General features: G+C 41.7%; 1 protein-coding gene and 1 pseudogene across 1 annotated transcript; one reads left to right on the forward strand and one right to left on the reverse strand.

Moving 5' to 3' along the window:
* Positions 1 to 11,689: 11,689 nt before the first annotated feature.
* Positions 11,690 to 12,622, forward strand: LOC100350189 (olfactory receptor 11H4-like). The gene has a single exon (XM_008269604.3). The coding sequence runs from the start codon at positions 11,696 to 11,698 to the stop codon at positions 12,620 to 12,622; it is 927 nt and encodes a 308-aa protein (XP_008267826.2). The 5' UTR covers positions 11,690 to 11,695.
* Positions 12,623 to 19,473: 6,851 nt separating this feature from the next.
* Positions 19,474 to 24,826, reverse strand: LOC127483848 (small ribosomal subunit protein eS17 pseudogene; annotated as a pseudogene).
* Positions 24,827 to 25,890: the final 1,064 nt, after the last annotated feature.

Consider the following 25,890-nt stretch of genomic DNA (forward strand, 5'->3'; position numbering starts at 1 on the left):
AATAAAAGTTTAAAAAAAGAAATCATAAGGAGGAATCAAAATGAAATGAAGCAACTTGTAGAACATGAAGCTGTGGTAGTGAAGAGAAATCATAATGACATGAAGAATTCAATAGATCAAATGACAAACCCATTAGAGAGCCTTAAAAACAGAGTCAGTGAAACAGAAGGGAGAATATTGGACTTAGAAGAAAGAGAACAGGAAAGTATAGAGTCAAACCAAAGAAAAGAAGAGGAAATTAGAAATCCAAAAAATATTGTTGGGAATCTACAGGATACTATTAAAAAATCCAACATTCGGATTCTAGGAGTTCCTGAAGGCATGGAGAGAGAGAAAGGATTAGAAGACCTTTTTAGCGAGATACTAGCAGAAAATTTCTCGGGTTTGGAGAAGGACAGAGACATCCTAGTATAGGAAGCTCATAGAACCCCTAATAAACATGACCAAAAGAGATCTTCACCACGACATGTCATAATCAAACTCACCACAGTGAAACATAAAGAAAAGATCCTAAAATGTGCAAGAGAGAAGCGTCAGATTACTCTCAGAGGATCTCTAAATAGACTTACAGCAGACTTCTTATCAGAAACTCTACAGGCTAGAGGGAATGGCGAGATATAGCCCAGGTACTAAGAGAGAACAACTGCCAGCCCAGAATATTATATCCTGCAAAGCTATCATTTGTGAATGAAGGTGAAATAAAGACTTTTCATAACAAACAGAAATTGAAAGAATTTGTTGCCACTTGTCCAGCCCTGCAAAACATGCTTAAAGATGTGCTACACACAGAAACATAGCCATCAATATGAAAGACAGTAAAGGAAGGAAACCTCACAGCAAAAGAGCACAGCAAGTTCAAAGCATATACTAGAAAATATCTTTGAGAAAATGGCAGGGTATAGTTACTACTTATCAATAGTCACATTGAATGTTAATGGCCTCAACTCTCCAGTTAAAAGACACAGACTGGCTGAATAGATTAAGGAACAAAACCCATCTATTTGCTGCTTACATGAAACATATCTTTCCAACAAATATGCATGTAGACTGAAAGTGAAAGGTTGGAAAAAGATATTACATGCCAACAGAAACCAAAAAAGAGCAGGTGTAGCCATATTAACATCAGACAAAATAAACTTTAACACAAAAACTGTTAAGAGAGACAAAGAAGGGCACTATATAATGATTAAGGGAGCAATTAAACAGGAAGATGTAACTATTATCAATGTATATGCACCTAATTACAGGGCACCTGTTTATTTAAAAGATATGCTAAGGGACTTAAAAGGAGATGTAGACGCCATTACAATAGTATTGGGGGACTTCAATACTCCACTCTCAGAAATAGACAGATCAACCAGACAGAAGATCAACAACCAAACAGATTTAAATGACACTATAGCCCAAATGGATCTAATAGATATCTACAGAACTTTCAATCCTACACTTAAAGAATTTACATTCTTCTCAGCAGTGCATGGAACCTAATCTAGGATTGACCACATTTAGGCCTTAAAGCAAGTCTCAGCAAATTAAAAAGAATTAGATCATACAAAGCAGCTTCTCAGACCACAGTGGAATGAAGTTGGAAATTAGCAACTCAGGAAACCCTAGAGTGTATGCAAACACATGGAGACCGAACAACATGCTCCTGAATGAACACTAGGTCATAGAAGAAATCAAAAGAGAAATCAAAAACTTTCTGGAAGTAAATGAGGATAATAGCACAACATATCAAAACTTTGGGAGTTGGCGCCACGAATCAATAGGCTAATCCTCCACCTGTGGCGCCGGCACACAGGGTTCTAGTCCCAGTCGGGGTGCCGGATTCTGTCCTGGTTGCCCCTCTTCCAGGCCAGCTCTCTGCTATGGCCTAGGAGTGCAGTGGAGGATGGCCCAAGTGCTTGGGCCCTGCACCCACATGGGACACCAGGAGAAGCACCTGGCTCCTGGCTTCGGATCAGTGTAATGTGCTGGCCACAGCGCGCCGGCTGTGGCGGCCATTGAAGGGTGAACCAATGGCAAAGGAAGAGCTTTCTCTCTGTCTCTCTGTCTCTCTCTCTCTCACTGTCCACTCTGCCTGTGGAAAAAAAAAGGAAAAAAACCTTATGGGATACAGGAAAGGCAGTGTTAAGAAGAAAGTTTATAGCAATAGGTGCCTACATCAAGAAATTGGAAAGACACCAAAAAAATGAGCTTTCAATTCATCTGAAGGATCTAGAAAAACTGCAGCAGACCAGACCCAAATCTAGTAGGAGAAGAGAAATAATTAAAATCAGAGAAGAAATCAACAGGATTGAATAAAAAAAATTACAAAAAATCAGCGAAATGAAGAGCTGGTTTTTTGATAAAATAAACAAAATTGACACAACATTGGCCCATCAACTAAAAAAAGAAAAGACACAAATCAATAAAATCAAAGATGAAAAAGGAAACGTAACAACAGACACCACAGAAATAAAATGAATCATCAGAAATTACTACAAGGACTTGTATGCCAACAAACAGGGAAACCTATCAGATATGGATAGATTCCTGGACACATGCAACCTACCTAAATTGAACCAGGAAGACATAGAAAACCTAAACAGACCCATAACTGAGAAAGAAATTGAAACATAATAAAGGCCCTCCCAACAAAGAAAAGCTCAGGACTGGATATTCACTGAGGAACTCTACCAGACATTTAAAGAAGAACTAACTCCAATTCTTCTCAAACTATTCTGAACAATTGAAAAAGAGGGAATCCTCCCAAATTCTTTCTGTGAAGCCAGCATCACCTTAATCCCCAAGTCAGAAAAAGATGCAGCATTGAAAGAAAATTACAGGCCGGCGCCACAGATCAATAGGCTAATCCTCCGCCTGCAGAGCCGGCACACCAGTTTCTAGTCTCAGTTGGGGCACCGGATTCTGTCCTGGTTGCCCCTCTTCCAGGCCAGCTCTTTGTTGTGGCCCGGGAGTGCAGTGGAGGATGGCCCAAGTGCTTGGGCCCTGCACCCCATGGGAGACCAGGAGAAGCACCTGGTTTCTGCCTTCGAATCTGCGTGGGGCGCTGGCTGCAGCATGCCAGCTGTGGTGGCCATTAGAGGGTTAACCCATGGCAAAGGAAGACCTTTCTCTCTGTCTCTCTCTCTCTCACTGTCTGCTCTGCCTGTCAAAAAAAAAAAAAAAAGAAAGAAAGAAAGAAAGAAAGAAAGAAAGAAAGAAAGAAAATTACAGACCAATAGCCCTAATGAACATAGATGCAAAAATCTTCAGTAAAATTCTGGCCAATAGAATGCAACAACACATCAGAAAGATCATCCACCCAGACCAAGTGGGATTTACCCCTGGTATGCAGGGATGGTTCAATGTGCGCAAAACAATCAATGTGATACACCACATTAACAAACTGCAAAAGAAAAACCATATGATTATCTCAATAGATGCAGAGAAAGCATTTGATAAAATACAACACACTTTCATGATGAAAATTCTAAGAAAATTGGGTATAGAAGGAACATTCCTCAATACAATTAAAGCAATTTATGAAAAACCCATGCCCGGCATCCTATTGAATGAGGAAAAGTTGGAAGCATTTCCACTGAGATCTGGTTCCAGACAGGGATGCCCACTCTCACCACTGCTATTCAATATAGTTCTGGAAGTTTTAGCCAGAGCTATTAGGCAAGAAAAGAAATTAAAGGGATACAAATGGGGAAGGAAGAAGTCAAACTATCCCTCTTTGCAGATGATATGATTCTTTATTTAGGGGATCCAAAGAACTCTACTAAGAGACTATTGGAACTCATAGAAGAATTTGGCCAAGTAGCAGGATATAAAATCAATGCACAAAAAATCAACAGCCTTTGTATACACAGGCAATGCCATGGCTGAGGAAGAACTTCTAAGATCAATCCCATTCACAATAGCTACAAAAACAATCAAATACCTTGGAATAAACTTAACCAAGGATGTTAAAGATCTCTACAATGAGAATTACAAAACCTTCAAGAAAGAAATAGAAGAGGATACCAAAAAATGGAAAAATCTTCCATGCTCATGGATTGGAAGAATCAATATCATCAAAATGTCCATTCTCCCAAAAGCAATTTACAGATTCAATGCAATACCGATCAAGATACTGAAGACCTTCTTCTCAGATCTGGAAAAAATGATGCTGAAATTTGTATGGAGGCACAGAAGACCTCGAATAGCTAAAGCAATCTTGTACACCAAAAACAAAGCCGGAGGCATGTCAATACCAGATTTCAAGACAACTACAGGGCCATTATAATCAAAACAGCATGGTATTGGTACAGAAACAGATGGATAGACCAATGGAACAGGATAGAAACACCAGAAATCAACCCAAACATCTACAGCCAACTTAAATTTGATCAAGGATCTAAACCAATTCCTGGAGCAAGGATAGTCTATTCAATAAATGGTGCTGGGAAAACTGGATTTCCACATGCAGAAGCATGAAGCAAGACCCCTACCTTACACCTTACACAAAAATCCACTCAACATGGATTAAAGACCTAAATCTACGACCTGACACCATCAAGTTATTAGAGAACATTGGAGAAACCCTTCAAGATATTGGCACAGGCAAAGAGTTTCTGGAAAAGACCTGGGAGGCACAGGCAGTCAAAGCCAAAATCAACTATTGGGATTGCATCAAATTGAGAAGTTTCTGCACTGCAAAAGAAACAGTCAGGAGAGTGAGGAGACAACCGACAGAATGGGAAAAAATATTTGCAAACTATGCAACAGATAAAGGGTTAATAACCAGAATCTACAAAGAGATCAAGAAACTCCACAACAACAAAACAAACAACCCACTTAACAGATGGGCCAAGGACCTTAATAGACATTTTTCAAGAGGAAATCCAAATGGCCAACAGGCACATGAAAAAATGTTCAAGATCACTAGCAATCAGGGAAATTAAAATGAAAACCACAATGAGGTTTCACCTCACCCCGGTTAGAATGGCTCACATACAGAAATCTACCAACAACAGATGCTGGTGAGGATGTGGGGAAAAAGGGACACTAACCCACTGTTGGTGGGAATGCAAATTGGTTAAGCCACTATGGAAGTCAGTCTGGAGATTCCTCAGAAATCTGAATATAACCCTAACATACCACCCAGCCATCCCACTCCTTGGAATTTATCGAAAGGAAATTAAATTGACAAATGAAAAAACGGTCTGGACCTTAATGTTTATTGCAGCTCAATTCACAATAGCTAAGACCTGGAATCAACCTAAATGCACAACAGTAGACTGGTGAAAGAAGTTATGGGACATGTACTCTATAGAATAGTATACGGCAGTAAAAAACAACGAAATCCAGTCATTTGCAACAAAATGGAGGAATCTGGAAAACACCAAGCTGAGTGAAATAAGCCAGTCTCAAATGTACATATATCATATGTTCTCCCTGATTGGTAACAATTAACTGAGCACCAAAAAGGAAACCTTTTGAAGTGAAATGGATACTATGAAAAACAATGACTTGATCAGCCCTTGTCCTGACTGTTGATGAAAAACTTAATACTTTACCCCTTTTAGTATTTTTTTTGTTCTACTTAATACTATTAGTTGAGCTCTGTGATTAACACACAATTATTCTTAGGTGTTTAAATTTTAACTGAAAAGTGATCCTGTTAAATATAAGAGTGGGAATAAGAGAGGGAGGAGATGTACAATTTGGGACATGCTCAATCAGACTTTCCCCAAATGGTGGAGTTAGAAATGTCCCAGGGAATTCCAATTCAATCCCATCAAGGTGGCATGTACCAATGCCATCTCACTAGTCAAAGTGGTCAATTTCAGTTCACAATTGATCACACTGATAGGTCTAAGAGTCAAAGGGATCACACAAACAAGGGTAGTGTCTGACAATACTAACTGATAGAATAAAAAAGGGAGAGAACGATCCAACATGGGAAACGGGATACACATCAGACTCATAGAATGGCAGATGTTCTAAACAGCACTCTGGCCTCAGAATCAGCCCTTAAGGCATTCGGATCTGGCCGAAGAACCCATGAGAGTATTTTAGGCATGGAAAGCCAAGACACTCTGGGGAAAAAAAAAAGAGGACCTAAATGAAAGATCTCTGTGAGTCAGATCTCAGTAGAAAGAATGGGGCCATCAAAGAAGGAGGTACCTTTCTCTGAAGGGAGGAGAGAACTTCCACTTTGACTACGGCGTTGTCTAAATAAGATCGGAGTCAGTGAACTCAAAAGGCTTCCATAGCCTTGGCAACTCATGATAAGAGCCTAAGGAGATTACTGACTCCATAAACAAGAGTGCCCAATTGTTAAATCAACAACAGGAGTCACTGTGTACTTACTCCTCATGTGGGATCTCTGTCCTTAATGTGTTGTTCAATGTGAATTAATGTTATAACTAGTACTGAAACAGTATTTTTACACTTTGTGTTTCTGTGTGGGTGCAAACTGTTGAAATCTCTACTTAATATATACTAAATTGATCTTCTGTATATAAAGAAAATTGAAAATGAATCTTGATGTGAATGGAATGGGAGAGGGAGCGGGAGTTGGGAGGGTTGCGGGTGAGAGGGAAGTTGTGGGGGCGAGAAAGCCGTTGTAATTCATAAGCTATACTTTGGAAATTCATATTTATTAAATAAAAGTGAAAAAAATTAAAAAAAGAAAGATCATCCACCTGGACCATGTAGGATTTATCAAATTTGTGTAGGAATATATCAATAAATGTGGTACTGTAAAATCAGAATCAAAATGGAGTGAGTGTGGCTAAAAACTAATTGCAGATCTCTTGCTTCTGTACATATTAGCTTTGCTTGCTAATGGCTAAGGGTGTATCTTGTGAAACTATACGGGCCCAAATTCCCAGGAACTAGGTTGACCGAAATATGTCCTTCACTGTTATCCTACAACCATATTTTGGATCTATTATGGCATTTGTTGTTGTTAACTGTTATCTTACAACCATATTCTGGTTTTCCTCTTTATTGTTACTGCATACCAGGGGTCCAGTTCAAAATTGTGAGCCCTAGTGGACTGAACACTATAAAAAGCTTTGTAACCCGCTGTTGGGGGCCACACTCTGGTAAGGAGTGTTGGTCCTGATCGGTGGCCAGTCCCAGTTAGCTTGCCTCTCATTTGTGTCTCATTTGCTTCTCATTTTCAATGAAATTCATGTGTGACTTCACTAGTTTTTGTAATATTTTGTTTTAGCTGACGAGTGGATGCAACAATACATCACATTAATAAATTGAAGAATAAGCTGGCGCCACTGCTCACTGGGCTAATCCTCCACCTAGCGGCGCCGGCACACCGGGTTCTAGTCCCGGTTGGGGCACCAGATTCTGTCCCGGTTGCCCCTCTTCCAGGCCAGCTCTCTGCTGTGGCCAGCGAGTGCAGTGGAGGATGGCCCAAGTGTTTGGGCCCTGCACCCCATGGGAGACCAGGATAAGTACCTGGCTCCTGCCATTGGATCAGTGCGGTGCGTTGGCCGCAGCGCACAGGCCGCGGGAGCCATTGGAGGGTGAACCAACGGCAAAGGAAGACCTTTCTCTCTCTCTCTCTCACTGTCCACTCTGCCTGTCAAAAAAAAAAAAAAGATTTATTAAAAAAAACAAATTGAAGAATAAAAACCATGATTATCTCAATGGATTCAGAGAAAGCATTTGATAAAATATAACACCATTTCATGATAAAATCCTTAAACAAACTGAGTGGAGAAGGAACAATCCTCAACATAATCAAGGCAATAGAAATAGAAAAAAATCCGTCCTAAAATTGTCATGAAACTTCAAGGGATCCCAAATATCCAAAACAACATTTAAAACTGAATAAAGTTGGCTGTCCAGTATTTCCTGAGTTTAAAACTTATGACAAAGCTACAGTAATCAAAACTGTGTGGTACTGGCATAAAGACAGACACATAAACAAATGGAAAATTACAGAAATACCAAATAAACACTCCCATGGTTGGTCAAATGATTTTGAGCAAGAGTGGCAATACTATTTATTATAGGAAAGGATAGTCTTTTCACTTGATGGTGATGGAAAAACTGGATACCCATATGTAAAATGCTGAAGTTGAACCTCAAGCTTATGCTGTATACTTAGGCTTTAATTCCAAATGAATCAAAACCGAAACATAAGACCTAAAAATATAAACCTTTTAGAAAAAAACATAGGAGACAGGGTTTTAAAATATTTAATTTGGCAATAATTTCTTGGATATGGATATGACACCAAAATCCTGGTAACCACAACAAAACAGCAGACAAATAGAACCACATCACAATTAGAAACTTTTGTTCCTCAAAGGACGCTATCAACAGAATAAGAAGACAATCCATGGAATAAGAGAAAATATTTTCAAATTATAGATCAGAATATCCAGAATATATGAACTCTTATGGCTCAACAAAAATAGCAAAACCTAATTTGAAAGTAGGCAAAAGTTTTGAACAGGCATTTCTCCAAAGAAGATGTACAATAAGCACATGAAGAAATGCTCAACGTTACTAATCATTAATGAAATACAAATCAAAACCACAATGAGAGACCAACTCACACCCATTAGGATGGTTATTACTAGAAGAAGGGGGAGTGTGGTAGAAGAAGAAGGAAGAAGAAAAGGAAGGAGAAAGACAAGAAGAAATAAGGTTATATATGCTACAACATGGATAAACCTTGAACACATTATGCCAAGTGAAATAAGCCAGTCACAAAAGGACAAATGTGTGATTTTGTTTATATGAGATACCTAGAGTAGTCAAGTTTGTAGACAGAAAAGTTGAAAGGTGGTTTCCAGGCAATGGAACTGGCCTGGAAATTGTTTAAAGGGTAGAGCATTTCAGTTTGAGACGGCGAAAAAATTCTGCAGATAGATAGTAGTTGTGATTGTTTGACAATGTGAATGTGCTTGATGTCACAGAAAAATATAGCTAATTAAAATTGTAATTTTTATAATTATCACACATTTATATATGGTTATATTTTACCGCAATGAAAGACATTTAAACCATCATGAAAAGCTTAAGAAGAAAATAAAGTAATAAAAGTACTTGAATAATCCAAAAGAAAAAAGAAGGAATAAAGGAACAAAGAACAGGTAGGGCAAACAGAAAACAAATGAGGTATCAGTACAGACTGGAAGTAAAAATTTACAGATGCCAAGTATGTAAACAGCATACAAACAATGTACACTGTGAACACAAAGTTTTCTGGAAATCAACAGACATCTCACCTTTGCCGTTTAAGGCATTCTCCCTGCCTGTGCTCTGGGGTCCAATTTACCCTAAACTGTGTTGAAACAGGGGATGGGAGGAAGGATGCTCTAGCAAGGGTCCTGAGGGAGTCCTAAGCCGCCCAAGGGGAGACAGAAGCCATGGCAGTCATCTCCAGGAGAAAACTGTAATTGCAGCCCTGGCGGGCGTCAATGACACGCCCTTCCTCGGTCACCTGTTCCTTCTTTCTGAGATCTCTCCTGAGATTCGTAGTCCCCTGCTTCCAGCTACTCTGCAGAAAAGCAAGTAATATATAAAACTGCTCAACTCTCTCTGATGGGCAAATCAGCTGAAAGAACTGGGTGTCGGAGGTAAGAAGTTCTTTTACTCAGAAGTTCCTTAACTTGCCACTGAGACACGGACTGACAAATTCATCAAATGCTGAAAATGCATTCTAAATTCTTAAGCTAACACTCATCATAACTTAGCAACACAGCGCACTGTGGGGGATCAGCTGTTTACCCTCGTGAATGCCTGGCTGACTGGGAGCTGTGACCCGCTGCTGCCACCCAGCATCCTGAGGGTGTATCACGTCCCACCACCCTTGGAGAGGAAAAAGTTCAAAATTTGAAGCCCAGATTCTACTGAATGCATACTGCTCCCATGCCATTTTGAAGTCAAAAATCATTAAGTTGAAGTGTCCTGGATCAGGGACCGTCTGTACAGCCCTTGATGAACATATCAACCTGTTTGTTGAAGCCAACTTCAAGGGCTGACTGTAGACAGTGCTGCTTGCCACTGGCTACGCTGTTGCCCCAAACAAGGGCGCTGATGCTGTAACTGTTTCTCTGGAGCACTTGGGGAAGGAGAGAAAGAAGTTCCCTCAGTTACCTTGGCTCATCGGGGTCAGCCCCGGGTTCTGATTCCATGTAAAGAGAGGAGAGGCAGCAGGAAGACACAGTGTTTGTGCCCAGGTCTGTCTGCACTTAGCCCTGTCAGGAAGGCTAAGTGACTGTTCTCTGACTGAGCTTCCCCGAACTTTTTCCTTAGGTATCTAAGGGTGCTAGTTCTGGTGGAGTCCCTTGATAATACTGGCATGTTTTTGCAAACTTGTGTGGGGTTCTGGATGCATGACTTCGTTCACAATATCTCCAGTACATAACAATATGTTGTGTCTTAATGAACTGTTGATTCCAGTGCCCAGCTACTCAGATCCCCCTCAGTTTAACATTTCCTTTAAACTTCTTTGCCTGACGATTCACCTGAGGAACACCTCATTATTCAGAAATTTGATGCATAAATGACTTTAGGAAACTGATGCTGTGCTTGATTGTCACCTTCTACAATGTGCCTTTACCTTATTCCCGTTACTTAGATGCACACCACAGGTGAGACAATGCCTTTCCTTTAATCGTTTACTTTCTTTTTTAAATCATTTACTTTCTATATTTATATTTCATATAAAAGTATGAAACAAACTCTGTTCAAAGACTTTTGTGAAGGAATTTTAAATTCCTTACTCTCCAGAGGAAAAAAAATCATTATGACCTTCCCTCTTGGTTTCTCTGTTGAGATTTATAAATCATTATTATGGTATGAAAGAAAATTATTATGATGTAAAGAACTCAGAATGCCTAGCAGATATGCACAGTTCTAGAGCACCTGAGAAGTATGTCAAGTACTTTTCACTTGGGCAGAGATGTCCCACAAAAGTAGTTATTCTACTCCTAATTCTGGGTTTAAAAATTAACTCGAAGTAAAAACTTCATTAGAAATAATTAAGCATAAGTGGGGGGAAAATCCAAACTGGCAGTCACTGTGCTTACCTTTTTTTTTTTTAATTTATTTGAGATGTAGAGTTACAGACAGTGAGAAACAGAGACAGAGAGAAAGGTCTTCCCTCCATTGGTTCACTCCCCAAATGGCCGCCACGGCCGGCGTTGTGCCGATCCGAAGCCAGGAGCCAGGTGCTTCCTCCTGGTCTCCTACGTGGGGGCAAGGGCCCAAGGACTTGGGCCATCCTCCACTGCTTCCCCAGGCCACACAGCAGAGAGCTGGACTGGAAGAGGAGCAACCGGGACAGAACCGGCACCCATATGGGATGCTGGCATCGCAGGTGGAGGATTAACCTATTGTGCCACGGTGCCAACCCCCTGTTCTTACCTTTCAAAGAGGCTAATGCACCCAAACTTTCAAAACTTCAAAAGGAAAAGAGGATTTTTTAAAAAAATCTAATACACTGATAAAGAAACCCCAGATTCTGTTGTTATGACTCTAGTTTTGTTAAAATTTGAGATCATTATGACCGGTGATTTAGTGGTTTTAAAATAAAGGGCCAGAAGTCAATGGATTGCTTATTGCAAATTAATTGCTAAATCAGCGAAGTATGCACCTCATGTAGCTTTGCTCCGAGTCTCTCGGGAAATAAAACAACTTGCATAATGATGTTCTCTATGTTCCCTGCAGTTCTGGATTCATGAACAAATCAGAGACAGGAACTGTGACACAATTTGTCCTCCTTGGATTCCCAGGCTGTAAAGAGATGCAAATATTTCTCTTCTCATTGTTCTTTGGCGTCTATATTTTCACCACAATGGGGAACGGGGCCATTGTCTGTGCTGTGATGTTGGACAAACGGCTCCATACCCCAATGTATGTTCTCCTGGGGAATTTTGCTTTCCTTGAAATCTGGTATGTCACTTCTACCGTACCCAGAATGCTAGTCAATTTCCTCTCAGAAGCAAAAACCATCTCTTTCGTTGGCTGTTTCCTCCAGTTCTATTTTTTCACTTCCCTGGGTACAACTGAGACGTATTTCCTCTGCATCATGGCATATGACAGGTACCTCGCCATCTGCCGACCATTGCATTACCCAGTCATCATGACCCCCCGACTCTGCTGTATCTTAATGTCTACTTGCTGGGTGTTTGGGTTTCTTAGTTACTTGGGCTCTACTGTGCAACTCTCTCAGTTGCCTTTTTGTGGACCCAACATCGTCGATCACTTTTTGTGTGACTTGGACCCCCTGATGGCTCTGTCCTGTGCCCCAGCTCCCGCTACAGAGATGGTCTTCTATACCCTGAGCAGCCTCATTATCATTCTCACTCTTCTGTACATCCTTGGCTCTTATTCCCTTTTACTGAGAGCTGTGCTAAAAGTTCCATCAGCAGCTGGCCGGCAGAAGGCTTTTTCAACCTGCGGATCACATCTGACACTGGTCTGTTTGTTCTTTGGGGCCCTCTTGGTGATGTATGTGAGCCCCACAGCTGAAAACCCAGCTGAAATTCAGAAGATTACAACTTTGTTCTATTCTGTGGTGACTCCCTTCTTAAACCCCCTGATTTACAGCTTACGAAACAAGGACATGAAGGTTGCACTGAAGAAAGTTCTGTGGATAGAATGAGCAAAACGGAATCCATGTGAGACCAAGCAAACCATTGTTCAGACAGAAAGATCAATTAAGAAAGGCTTGATGTCCTGCCACCACACCTCCAAAACACTTTAAAGAAGATATATTCTTCGGGAGACCACTCATTATTTTGATCTTCAACTAACAGGGCAAAGCTAAACCTAATTGAATCATGTTACAGTCCAATTGTAACAGCCATATTTTTGATGTGAGTGATTTCATCAGATGCAGATGCTGTATGAGAGTATTTTTTTCTGTGATATTTCAGGCTGTGGTGGTTCTGATTTTTGGAGGCTTGAAGTAGAAGGTAGAGGTAGAGCACTTATCCTAAGCGAATCATCATTGGTACACTTAAGAAAAAATAGTATTTTTGAAAGTCAATAAAGATTCAAATGTAAATGGCTACCGGATACAGAACTAAAGGATTGAATACAGAATGATTTTCTTATCAGCTTGGTTTCTTGATGACTGAAATCTTTCAGGAGACAGAGATTGAAAATGCCAGGCTTACATAAGTGGCATTTATTTTACCCATAAACCTTTAATTTAAGTATTACAAGCTTCATGCCTTTCATAAACCAATGTTAGGAACATAGTGATTTTCCCACCCTACCTGCCCTCACACCCACACTCCAGCCCTTCTTCCTTCTCCCTCTTCTATTCCCATTCTTATTTTTTATGAAAATCTATTTTCAATTAAATTTATATACCATAAGATTTATACACCATAAGATTTATAAACTCTATACTAAGTAAAAAGTTCAACAAATAGTATAAAAAAATTGTTCCTCAACAGTGAAGACAAAGTCATCACATCTCAAAGTGTCAATTTCACTTCTATAGATTACATTTTAGGTGCTCTATTAGTTACCACAGATGAAGGAGAACATATGGTATTTGTGCTTTGGGGACTGGCTTATTTCACTAAGCATGATGTTTTCCAGTTTCATCCATTTTGTTATAAACAACAGGATTTCTTTTTTTTTAACTGCTGTGTAGTATTCTATGGTGTACATAACCCATAATTTATTTATTTATTTGAGAAGTAGGGTTATAGATAGTGAGAGGGAGAGAGAGAGAGAGAGAGAGAGAGAGAGAGAGAGAGGTCTTCCTTCCATTGGTTCACTCTCCAGATAGCTACAACAGCCAGAACTGTGCCAATCTGAAGCCAGGAGCCAGGAGCTTCTTCCCAATCTCTCATGTGGGTGCAGGGGCCCAAGGACTTGGGCCATCCTCCACTGTTTTCCCAGGCCATAGCAGAGAGCTGGATTGGAAGAGGGGCAGCTGGGACTAGAACCAGACCCATATGGAATGCCGGTGCCACAGGCGGAGGATTAACCTACTGCGCCACAGAGCCGGTCCCCCATAATTTCTTTATCCAGTCTTCAGTTGATGGATACCTGTGTTGATGCCATAACTTAGCTATTGTTAACTGAACTGCAATGAATATTGGGGTACAGATAACTATTTCACATATGTTTTAACATCACATAAAATTAGTTAACACTTTTATTCAATAAATATTTTTTAAAGATTTATTTACTTGAAAGTCAGAGTTACACAGAGAAAGAAGGAGAGGCAGAGAGAGAGAGGTCTTCCATCTGCCAGTTCACTCCCCAGATGGCTGCAATGGCCGGAGCTGCGCTGATCTGAAGCCAGGAGCTTCTTTCGGGTCTCACACATGGGTGCAGGGGCCAATCTCTTGGGCCATCTTCTACTGCCTTCCCAGGCCATTAACAGAGAGCTGGATTGGAAGTGGAGCAGCTGGGATTCGAACCGGTGCCCATATGGGATGCTGTTACTGCAGGCGGCAGCTTTACCTGCTATATCACAGTGTCGGCCCCTTCAATAAATATTAATAACACTGTGTTTCTTCTAAGTACTGAAGATATGCTGTGACCAAAATAGAGTGCCTAGGTTTGAGTCCCATCTCCACCCCCAACTCCAATTTCCTGCTAATAGGCACTCTAGGAAACATCAGCTCATGGAGTAGGGTCCCTGCCAGTCATGTGGGAGGCCCAGGCTAAGCTCCTGTCCTGGCTTTCAGTGTCATCCTAACTCAGCTCCAGTCATTGAGGCATTTGGGAATTGGCCAGGAAAATGGAAGTGATTCTCTCTCTCTCTCTCTCTCTCTCTCTCTCTCACTCCCTCCCTAACTCCCTCCCTCTATCTTGCTTTCTCTGTCTCTGATAAATGAATGAGGGGCTGGCGCTGTGGCATTGTGTGTAAAGCCCCACAGGCATATAGCTGGCCTGTGGCACCAGCATCCCATAGAAGCACCAATTCAGGTCCTGGCTGTTCCATTTCTGATCCAGCTCTCTGTTAATATGCCTGGGAAAGCAGCAAAGGCTGGCCAAAGTGCATGGGCCCCTGTCGGACTGGCCCATATCCTGCTCTGTTTGGCCATTTGTGGAGTGAACCAATGGATGGAAGACCTCTTTCTCTCTATCTCTCTGTAATTCTGCCTTTCAAGTAAAATAAATAAATGAAAAATTAAAAAATAAACCTCTAGCCACAGGAAGGTTACATTCTAGTAGGAGACAGTTTTGGAATGGGAAGCCCTCCTAGACTCTAGAAGGAAATTCTGATTCTGGAATAGATCTATGAACATCTTAAGTCAAATGGGAAAGTGCAGAATCCACCCCCGAGGCTCTGTATAGTCATAGACATTTACAAAATATTTTCACATCCATTATCTCATTTCATCCACGTATCAGCTCTATGGAGTACTCAGGGAAGAAGAACACATATCAAGTGTTTGAACAAGCAAGATCTCACCAAGCTTTTAACCTATCAGTTGAAAACACTAAGCAAGGACACAGGTTTTCTGTGTCATGGTTTGATTTCCATTACCCTACCAGTTTCTCTCTCTTTTTTTTGACAGGCAGAGTTAGACAGTGAGAGAAAGAGACAGAGAGAAAGATCTTCCTTCCGTTGGTTCACCCCCAAAATGGCCGCCATGGCTGCTGTGCCGATCCAAAGCCAAGAGCCAGGTGCTTCCTCATGGTCTCCCATGCAGGTGCAGGGCCCAGGCACTTGGGCCATCCTCCACTGCCTTCCCGGGCCACAGCAGAGAGCTGGACTGGAAGAGGAGCAACCGGGACAGAATCCAGCACCCCAACTGGGACTAGAACCCAGGGTGCCGGCGCCACAGGCGTAGGATTAGCCTAGTGAGCCACAGTGCTCACTAGGCTAACCTACCAGTTTCTCATAAAGTTCAGTTTCGCTTACATTCACTTCCCATTTTTTTAAAATCTAGATCTCCCCATTTCATATGGTGCCTGAATAATCTTCTCCACCATTCCCTACCTAGGCCAGGCTTTTTTTTTCTTTTTCTTTTTCTTTAGTAAATATAAATTTCCAAAGTACAGTTTATGGATTACAATGGCTTCCCCCCCAATAATTTCCCTCCCACTCGCACCCCTCCCATCTCCTGCTCCCTCTCCCATTCCATTCACATCAAGATTCATTTTTTTTTTGACAGGCAGAGTGGACAGTGAGAGAGAGAGACAGAGAGAAAGGTCTTCCTTTGCCGTTGGTTCACCCCCAAAATGGTCGCCGCAGCCGGCGTGCTGCTGCCGGCGCACCGCGCTGATCCAATGGCAGGAACCAGGTACTTCTCCTGGTCTCCATGGGGTGCAGGGCCCAAGCACTTGGGCCATCCTCCACTGCCTTCCCATGCCACAGCAGAGAGATGGCCTGGAAGAGGGGCAACCGGGAAAGAATCCGGTGCCCTGACCGGGACTAGAACCCGGTGTGCCAGCGGAGGATTAGCCTGGTGAGCCGCGGCGGCAGCCAAGATTCATTTTTCAATTCTCTTTATATACAGAAGATCGATTTAGTATATATTAAGTAAAGATTTCATCAGTTTGCACCCACACAGAGACACAAAGTGTAAAAATACTGTTTCAGTACTAGTTATAGCATTACTTCACATTGGACAACACATTAAGGACAGATCCCACATGAGAAGTAAGTACACAGTGACTCCTGTTGTTGACTTAACAAATTGGCACTCTTATTTATGGCCTCAGTAATCTCCCTAGGCTCTAGTCATGAGTTGCCAAGGCTATGGAAGCATTTTCAGTTCACCGACTTCAATCTTATTCCGACAGGGTCATAGTCAAAGTGGAAGTTCTCTCCTCCCTTCAGAGAAAGGTACCTCCTTCTTTGATGCCCGTTCTTTCCACTGGGATCTCACTCACAGAGATCTTTCATTTAGATCCTCATTTTTTTCCCCCCAGAGTGTCTTGGCTTTCCATGCCTAAAATACTCTCATAGGCTTTTCGGCCAGATCCAAATGCCTTAAGGGCTGATTCTGAGGCCAGAGTGCTGTTTAGGACATCTGCCATTCTATGAGTCTGATGTGTATCCCGTTTCCCATGTTGGATCGTTCTCTTCCTTTTTTATTCTATCAGTTAGTATTCGCAGACACTAGTCTTGTTTGTGTGATCCCTTTGACTCTTAGACCTATCAGTGTGATCAATTGTGAACTGAAGTTGATCATTTTCACTAGTGAGATGGCATTGGTACATGCCACCTTGATGGGATTGAATTGGAATTCCCTGGGACATTTCTAACTCCACCATTTGGGGAAAGTCTGATTGAGCATGTCCCAAATTGTACATGTCCTCCCTCTCTTATTCCCACTCTTATATTTAACAGGATCACTTTTCAGTTAAAATTTAAACACCTAAGAATAATTGTGTGTTAATTACAGAGTTCAACCAATAGTACTAGAACAAAAAAAAATACTAAAGTGGATAAAGTATTACATTGTACATCAACAGTAAGGACAAGAGCTGATCCAGTCATTGTTTCTCATAGTGTACATTTCGCTTCAACAGGTTTCCTTTTTGGTGCTTGGTGAGTTGTTACCAATCAGGGAGAACATATGATATTTGTCCCTTTGGGACTGGCTTAATTCACTCAGCTTGATGTTTTCCAGATTCCTCCATCTTGTTGCATATGACCGGATTTCATTGTTTTTGACTGCTGTACACTGTTCTATAGAGTGCATGTCCCATAATTTCTTTATCCAGTCTACTGTTGATGGGCATTTGGGTTGGTTCCAGGTCTTAGCTATTGTGAATTGAGCTGCAATAAACATTAATGTGCAGACAGCTTGTTTGTTTGTCAATTTAATTTCCTTTGGGTAAATTCCAAGGAGTAGTATGGCTAGGTTGAATGGTAGAGTTATATTCAGGTTTCTGAGGAATCTCTAGACTGACTTCCATAGTGGCTTTACCAGTTTGCATTCCACCAACAGTGGGTTAGTGTCCCTTTTTCCCCACATCCTCACCAGCATCTGTTGTTGGTAGATTTCTGTATATGAGCCATTCTAACCGGGGTGAGGTGAAACCTCATTGTGGTTTTGATTTGCATTTCCCTGATTGCTTATGATCCTGAATATTTTTCATGTGTCTGTTGGCCCTATGGGTTTCCTCTTTTGAAAAATGTCTATTGAGATCCTTGGCTCATCTCTTAAGTGGGTTGTTTGTTTTGATGTTGTGGAGTTTCTTGATTTCTTTGTAGATTCTGGTTGTCAACCCTTTATCTGTTGCATAGTTTGCAAATATTTTTTCCCATTCTGTCAGTTGTCTCTTCACTTTCCTGACTGTATCTTTTGAAGTACAGAAACTTCTCAATTTGATGCAATCCCAAATGTTAATTTTGGCTTTGACTGCCTGTGCTTCTGGGGTCTTTTCCAAGAAGTCTTTTAGGCCAGGCTTTTTTAAAAAGCCCCTCCAGGCAGGCAGTTAAGATAAGAATTAAGGTGTCCGCATACCTGAGTTTGAGATCCAGTTCCAGCTCTAAACCGCAACTTCATGCTAGTGCAGAATCTGGGAGGCAAAGGGGAGATGTAGATGGAGTTCTTGACTCCTGACTGTACGGGCTCAATCTTGGCCATATAAGCATCTAGGGAGTAAACCAGTGGATTAGAGTGCACACACACACACACCCTCTCTTAAATAAATAAACAAATATGTAAATAAATAAATAAAAGGTGGTGGAATTGTGGCATTAGTGGGTAAAGCCACCACCTGCAATGCCCACATACCATATGGGTACTGGTTCAAGACCTGGTTGCTCCATTTCCAAACCAGCTCCCTTCTAATGCACCTGGGAAAACAGCAGAAGATGGTCCAAGTGCAGTGGCCCCTTGCACCTGTGTGGGAGATCTGGAAGAAGCTCCTAACATCAGACTGAGCCGAGCCTGAGTGACTTAATACTTGCAACTCGGAACCATTTATAGTGCCAAACTGTCACTTACGCTAATGTTGTATCATGTTAGACAATAACCTTAAAGATGGGGTTTTGTTGTTGTTTTGGCTGTTATCCCATTTACTAAAAATATTATTTTAATTAATATTTATTAAATTATTAAATTTATTTTTTATAATAATATGTATTCAATTATTAAATGATATTTATTAAAAATATTAAAAATAGGATAGCAGGGGCCGGCACTGTGGCATAGCAGGTAAAGCTGCCCCCTGCAGTGCCAGCATCCCATAGGTGCACCAGTTTGAGACCCAGCTGCTCCATTTCTGATTCAGCTCTCTGCTATGAACTGGAAAAGCAGCAGAAGATGGCCCAAGTCCTTGGGCCCCTGTGCCCTCGTGGGAAGACCCGGAGGAAGCCCCTGGCTCCTGGCTTCAGATTGGTGCAGCTTTGGCCATTGTGGCCAATTGGGGAGTGAACCAGTGTGTGGAAGACCTCTCTCTCTCTCTCTCTCTCTCTGCTTCTCTGCCTCTCTGCCTCTCTTTCTCTCTGTGTGTAACTCTGACTTTCAGATAAATACAGAAATCTTTAAAAAAAATAGGACGGCATAGCATAAAGATTCAAATGGCTCCATGTGGCATTTTTAAATTTATCCCAACTGTAGACTGAGTGATTTGCAGCTTGGACAGACTGCCAACGTCCAAAAGCTGCAGCATTGCATTGTTGTCAGGATCTACTTCAATGGTCTCCGTATCCAGAACTGAGACCTCAGGAACAAAATTCTCTCTCCTTTCTCTCTCCTCCTCCTGAATCCACCCCATCAGGGCTGTGACAGACCCTGCTATCTTGCAGTAGAGCTTCTTGGTGAGGATGAGCGTGATCTCCCCACACACCCACTTGTTGATGTGGAAGTCGTTGCCCAGGCAGGTGCGGTACTTCTCGGTGAAGACCCAGGCTGCTTTGTTCACAGTTGAGGTGTTGGCTGTCCTGAGTAAAAGAGCCTGATAGGCTTTTATGGAACTCTAAGCTCTTTCAAACAGATATGTTCAAGTTATACTTAACGTTGAAAGAGGGGGAGCTAGCACTGTGGTGCAGCAGGTTAAGCTGCTGCCTGCAATGACAAAATCCCATACTGGAGTGTTGGTTTGAATCCGGCTGCTCCACTTCCAGTCCAGCTCCCTGCTCATGTGCCAAGGAAGGCAGTGGAAGATGGCCCAAGTGCTTGGGTCCCTGCCACCTACATGGAGGCACAGATGGAGTTCCTGGCTTCTGGCTTCAACTTTATCCAGCTCTGGCCATTGTGGCCATTTGGGGAGTAAACCAGTTGACAGAAGGGGTCTCTCTTTCTCTCTCTCTCTCTCTCTCTTTCAAATAAATAAATAAATCTTTGTAAAAAGATAACTGTGTTTGGGGCTGGTGCTGTGGCGTAGTGGGTGGGGCTGCCACCTGCAGTGCCCACATCCCATACGGGCACCAGTTCAAGTCCTGGCAGCTCTACTTTTGATCCAGCTCTCTGCTGTGTCCTGAGAAAGATGTCCTGGAAGATGGCCCAAATCCTCAGGCCCCTTCACCCATGTGGGAGACCCAGAGGAAGCTCCTGGCTCCTGGCTTTAGATCAGCGCAGCTCTGGCTACTGTGGCCAGTTGGGGAGTGAACCAGCACATGGAGGACTTCTCTCTCTATGTAACTCTTTCAAGTAAAATAAATAAATCTTTTTTTTAAAAAAGATAACTGTGTTTTAAAAATTGATTATAAAAACTATTTATACACAAAGAATTTTCTTAATTTAAGTGCCTATGGGTTATGCACCAAGAATGAAACAAGACTAGTTCATCTTATACAAAAGAGATTTGCTTCATTTCTTTATTTTTTAACCCAAAACAAACATGTGATCTTCATGAAATTTTGACCTTTATTGGTTCCAAACACCTGTGTGTACTCAGAATTTAACAAGTCTGACACATAGTAAGCCCATAATAAATGTTTGTTAATTACATGGATTTAAGAAAAAGAATAAAGCAATTCTATTTTGGAGAGACCACAGATACACACTGATATGCACATTTTCTTTCTCTCTCACTTCTCCTGTATTAACCACCCTTTTCCCTGAAGTTCAGTTCCTGGGAAGGAAGAGATCAGATATCTCCACAAAGAGGAAGCTTTCTTGGGCTCTCTTAAATATTTATCTAACTTCTGTGTCTCATTACTCAAATCACAGGAGAAAACAGAAACAGATACAGGTAGAATTAGATGTAGCAAAATAGGTGCCTCCCAAGTAACACACTGGGGAACTATGAATTCTATTCAGGAGAGACTTGTAAACGCTTAATGATCATTGATATAAATAGCACATTTCATTTGGAAGGAAGTTTCTGGAGCTACATAGAATCCTATCTCTGAGTGACTGAGTTTTTGGATTGCGTTAGTGAGGTTGTTGAGTCTGGAGTTTCTCTCACATACTCCTCCAGGAGCCCGATCCCAGCAAGAAGGTGAGGAAAGACAAGTCTGCCGGCCACGGCGTATCGCCACCCCTGTGCATTCCCACTGGCGGATGCTAAGAGCGTGGGGTCCTCCTGCAAATCCTCGAATCCTTTGTTCTGGTGTTCTTGGCAGGAAACACGTGTTGGACCCTTTACATCTCTTTCCCCAGCACATTCTCAAAGAGTGCCCATGTGACACAGTCACATTCAGGAATCACCCAAGAATCACAGAAGCCTGACTGTACAGTTCACTTTGGGAGAATGGTGTTCAGATGTCTTGGATATTGGGGGGAAGACATTAAATGTTCTCCACTTAGAATACATTGAGAGCCTCACACCACTTTGTAAATTTAGTCAGTGAAGTTTTGACAGATTAATTTCTAACAAGAGCAATTAAAGCAGACAGTCATATTTTCAGAGTTGTTGAGAAGTAAAAATAACAAGTGAAAACTGAGAAAGAAATGCATAGGAGTCTTTTCCTTTGGGTTTACATACATGTTAACTTTAAAACTTAAAAATATAAAGAAGAAGAAGTCCTGTATTCATGATGTTAAAATAGTCTTCCCTGGGCGAGTGGTTCAAATTTCTGCAGGTGGTTGGGGTTGTGGAGAGGGGTCTGGCTCCCTCCTCATTCACACAGGATTTCCCAGCTCTTTGTTTCTCCTCTTTGCCAGCTGCCCATATCTCTTGAGGTGGATAGCAAGAAGAAGGAAGGGACTTTACATCTGCATTTGAGCAACCAATGAATGTACTTCAGCGCCAGAGGCAATGGCAATGGATGCAGCGAGTTTTCAGATTATCAGTGAAGTCTGGCATCCGCCTTGCTCTAACCCAGGTAATGAATGTTTCAGTGCAACACAAATAATGTCAACAAGGTCTTGGACATGATGAAGTCAAATGCTGATCAGATGGAATTAAAGACTCAGGAAGTCTGCTTCCAGGCCATGCACCATGGATTAGACTTGTATTTCTCTTCTGAGTGCCACAACTTCCTGGTCTGTGAGGAGGGTACGCTCATTCTTCTCAAGTCTGCCTACTGCCTTCAAATATCCCAAAATAATTTTTACCAAGTAGTATTTATCATGCCGTCTGTACTACATAGATTTAAGTTATTCCTAACTGCAGTAAAGATCTTTTGTGTCCCATGCATAGAGCTAACATGCTGCAAAACGCATAGCTCATGGGGCCCCAGTCTATGCACATGACTATAAAGATGTAGGTCACGGTCTTGATTGCTTTTGTAAGTTCCTAGGGATGGCGTTGTGGCACAGTGGGTTAAGCCACCACTTGAAATCCAGCATCCCACATTTGAAATCAGCACAGCAATCTCTCTGCCTTTTACTTGTTTAGAGAAGCATCGAGCCTGTGACTATAAAGTGAATTGAAAGGATGTTATCACAAAAAATTAAAAGAAAAAAAGGAAGGGGGGAGGGTGGGCTGAGGAAAGTATCATTGGATTCTTGGAACAATATCTATGAAATTTGTTCTCTATATAACAATACATTTAAAAATGTAACAGTCATAAAAAAAGAATAAAGGTAAGTACCTTTAAAAAAAAAAAGAAAAAGCCTGGTTTACACACCAGCTATTCCACTTCCAATTCAGTTTCTTGCTAATGTATCCTGGAGACATCAGACAATGGCTCAAGTGCTTGGGCCTCTGACACCCACAAGGGAGACCCAGTTGGAGTTCCAGGCTCTGGGCTTCAGTCTGGCATAGCCTTGATTATTGCAGGCATAAGTAGAAGATCTCTCTCCCTCTCTGTTGCTGTACACTTACATTTTTTATAAAAAATCTTGATTGTTAAATAATTTTTCATTATTCAAAATATTTTAATACAAGTATACAAAGTTTTGCTGCCAATAAAACATTTATTATTCTGGATTTGCTACAGGTGTAATCAAATATTGAGAAGCAGGCCTCTTGAACTCTGTAGATTGTATAAATGGCATAAGGATGGAATTTTGTAAGTATCTTAATGGTGACATAAATAAATAATATGGTATCCTATTCTGCTTTTAAAGTCAATAATTGCTAAGTATGTAATATTGACATTGGCTTACCCAATGAGACATCTGAAATTTAACCAGAAAAATTTAGTATATACAAACCACCCTGGACCAATGGTTTAAGAAGATTGCTGGGAAAATATCCAAGTTTTTGGTCTTGTCTCAACTCCTGATTCAGCCAATATCAGAAAGGCAGCCATTCTAGTCATTATTTAATTTAGGTAACAACAATATGACAAAGGAACAAATTATAGAGCTCAGGGATTAATTCTAACAAAAATGAAGGCATATAGTTTTATATGCTCCAGAAATTGATTACCAAGGAGTATTATGTCTCAAGAACCAAGCTATGATGTAGGACACTACAGTTTGGCCAAGATGGGGTGGCAGTGGGAAATGGGGAAAATAGGGCTAATGGACTACACAAGAAATGGGCAGAAGACTCCAACCTCAGAATCAGCCCTTAAGGCTTCCTGTTCTGGCTGAAAAGTCCATGAGAGCATTTCAGGCATGGGAAACCAGGACTCTGTGGCAAAATATGTCCTCCACAAAGGATGTCTGTGAATGAGACCCCAGTGGAAAGAGGTGGTCATCAAAGGAGGATGTACTTTTCCCTGAAGGGAGGAGAGAATGTCCACTTTGCTTATGGCCTTGTCTAAATACTGAAGGAGTTTGTGGATTCAAAAAGGCTTCCATAGCCTAGGCAGCTCATGAAAAGAGCCTTGGGTGATCACTGACACCATACATAAGAGTGTTACTTGTTAAATTAACAACAGGAGTCACTGTGCACTTACTTCCCATGCAGGACCCCTGTCCTCAATGAGTTGTATTGTGAGAATTAACTATAAAACTTGTTCTCAGTTTTGTGTGTGTGTGCGTGTGTGTGCAAATTGTTGAAATCTTTAGTCTAGAGTTGATCTTCTGTGTGCAAAGTTAATTGAAAATTAATCTTACTGGAGAATGGGACTGGGAATGGGAGTGGGAGGAGTTGGTGCAGTGGGAGTGGGGGTTGGGGACAGGTTGGTGGGAAGAATAGCTATATTCCTAAAGTTGTTTATGAAATTTGTACTCCTTAAATAAAAGATTTCTTTGGGAGAAAAAAAAGAAATGAGCAAAAGACGTAAGAGCTGCCTTGAGTTATTTGAGACCTGCCACCACCATCAGGAAAGAAAAATTAGATTTAAAATTATCTTGTTCAGCTTCAAGAAAGTTGAAGTTTACCCATGGACCTGGAAAGTCCCAGGAACTATGGGTAGAAGTACTAAAGGAGGCAAATGTTGCTCCAAGTAAGAACCTGAGCTCCTCAGGAAGAAATGAGCTGAGTGGTTCAGTAAATAAGATTCCACCTGGGACATGCGACCCACCGTAAACTAAAGTGGTTTTCAAACCATTTCACAGATTCCTACCTGTGCTACAGCTAAGAGAGGCAAAACAAGAGTGCTCAGGATTCCTACCCCACAAGCCCATTCTTCTCTGGCTACCATTGGACTTTTATCTCTAAGAATGCAATGTAGGAGTGTGGGGAGCAACTCTGACTAGACTGTTACTGGAATTAAGACTTATTCTATGCATCTGCTCTCCCACAATATGGTGCTGGGAGAGGAGAAAACAGCTTCTACACAGCTGCCTCCAGTTCAACCAATAAGTAGCAGGACCTGCTCCTGATTGGAGGAGAGCAGCGTACTCGGCGTGTGGGTAGCAGAGTTGGGATTGGTGGAAGAGGACTATAAAGGAGGAGAGAGACAACATGCACTGGGAACATCTATGAGGAACATCTGAGCAGCCCCCGAGAGAGCCGGCCGGTGGTGTGCTGCTCCCCTGCGGAAGTGGGGAAAGTGGCAGGGGGAACCGCCCTTCCACGGAGGTGGAAGGGTCGGTAGCCAACCCGGGAAGAACCAGCAGCAAACCCGGGGAGGGCCGAGCAGACAAAAGAACAACGCAGGGTCCTGTGTCGTTCCTCCACGAAGACGGGGAGCGACATAGGAGCTGTTTTTGACTAGATTTATATTCCATTTTGCTTCAAAGTCAAAGTACGTGTTCAAAGTTGACACTTCTATGTAGGCTATCACAGGGGAAATGCTACCAAAAGATGAAACATTTCTAAGGCACAGGGTTACAGGAACACTTGAAATGAAGTGAAGCTTGTTCCAAACCAATCTCCAGATGCGCCAGTGTATCAAGGAGTTACTGGCCTTGCAAATACAATTACGTGAACCCCTTAAATCTCTCTGAACTTCAATTTCCTTGTCTGTAGGAGAGGAAATACCACAATTTACCTATTGTTCAAAAGCAATTACATGGGTAGGTGTTGTGGCCCAGTGAGTTAAGCTGTACCTTAGGATACCCACATCGCATGTCTCTCTGCCTTCGAATTCAGCTTCTCGCTAATGTACTTGTAAGGCAGCAGATTAAAGCCCAAATGCTTCTGTTCCTGACACCCCTGTGGGAGACCTAGATGGAGTTCCTGGCTCCTGGCTTTAGAGTGGGCCAGCCCTGGGTATTGCAGGTATTGAGGGGTGAACCAGCAAATGGAAAATCTCTGTTTCTC

This window comes from Oryctolagus cuniculus, chromosome 12 (genome assembly GCF_051225735.1).
Source record: "Oryctolagus cuniculus isolate XC-2025 breed Fujian yellow rabbit chromosome 12, ASM5122573v1, whole genome shotgun sequence".
Taxonomy (NCBI): Eukaryota; Metazoa; Chordata; class Mammalia; order Lagomorpha; family Leporidae; genus Oryctolagus; species Oryctolagus cuniculus.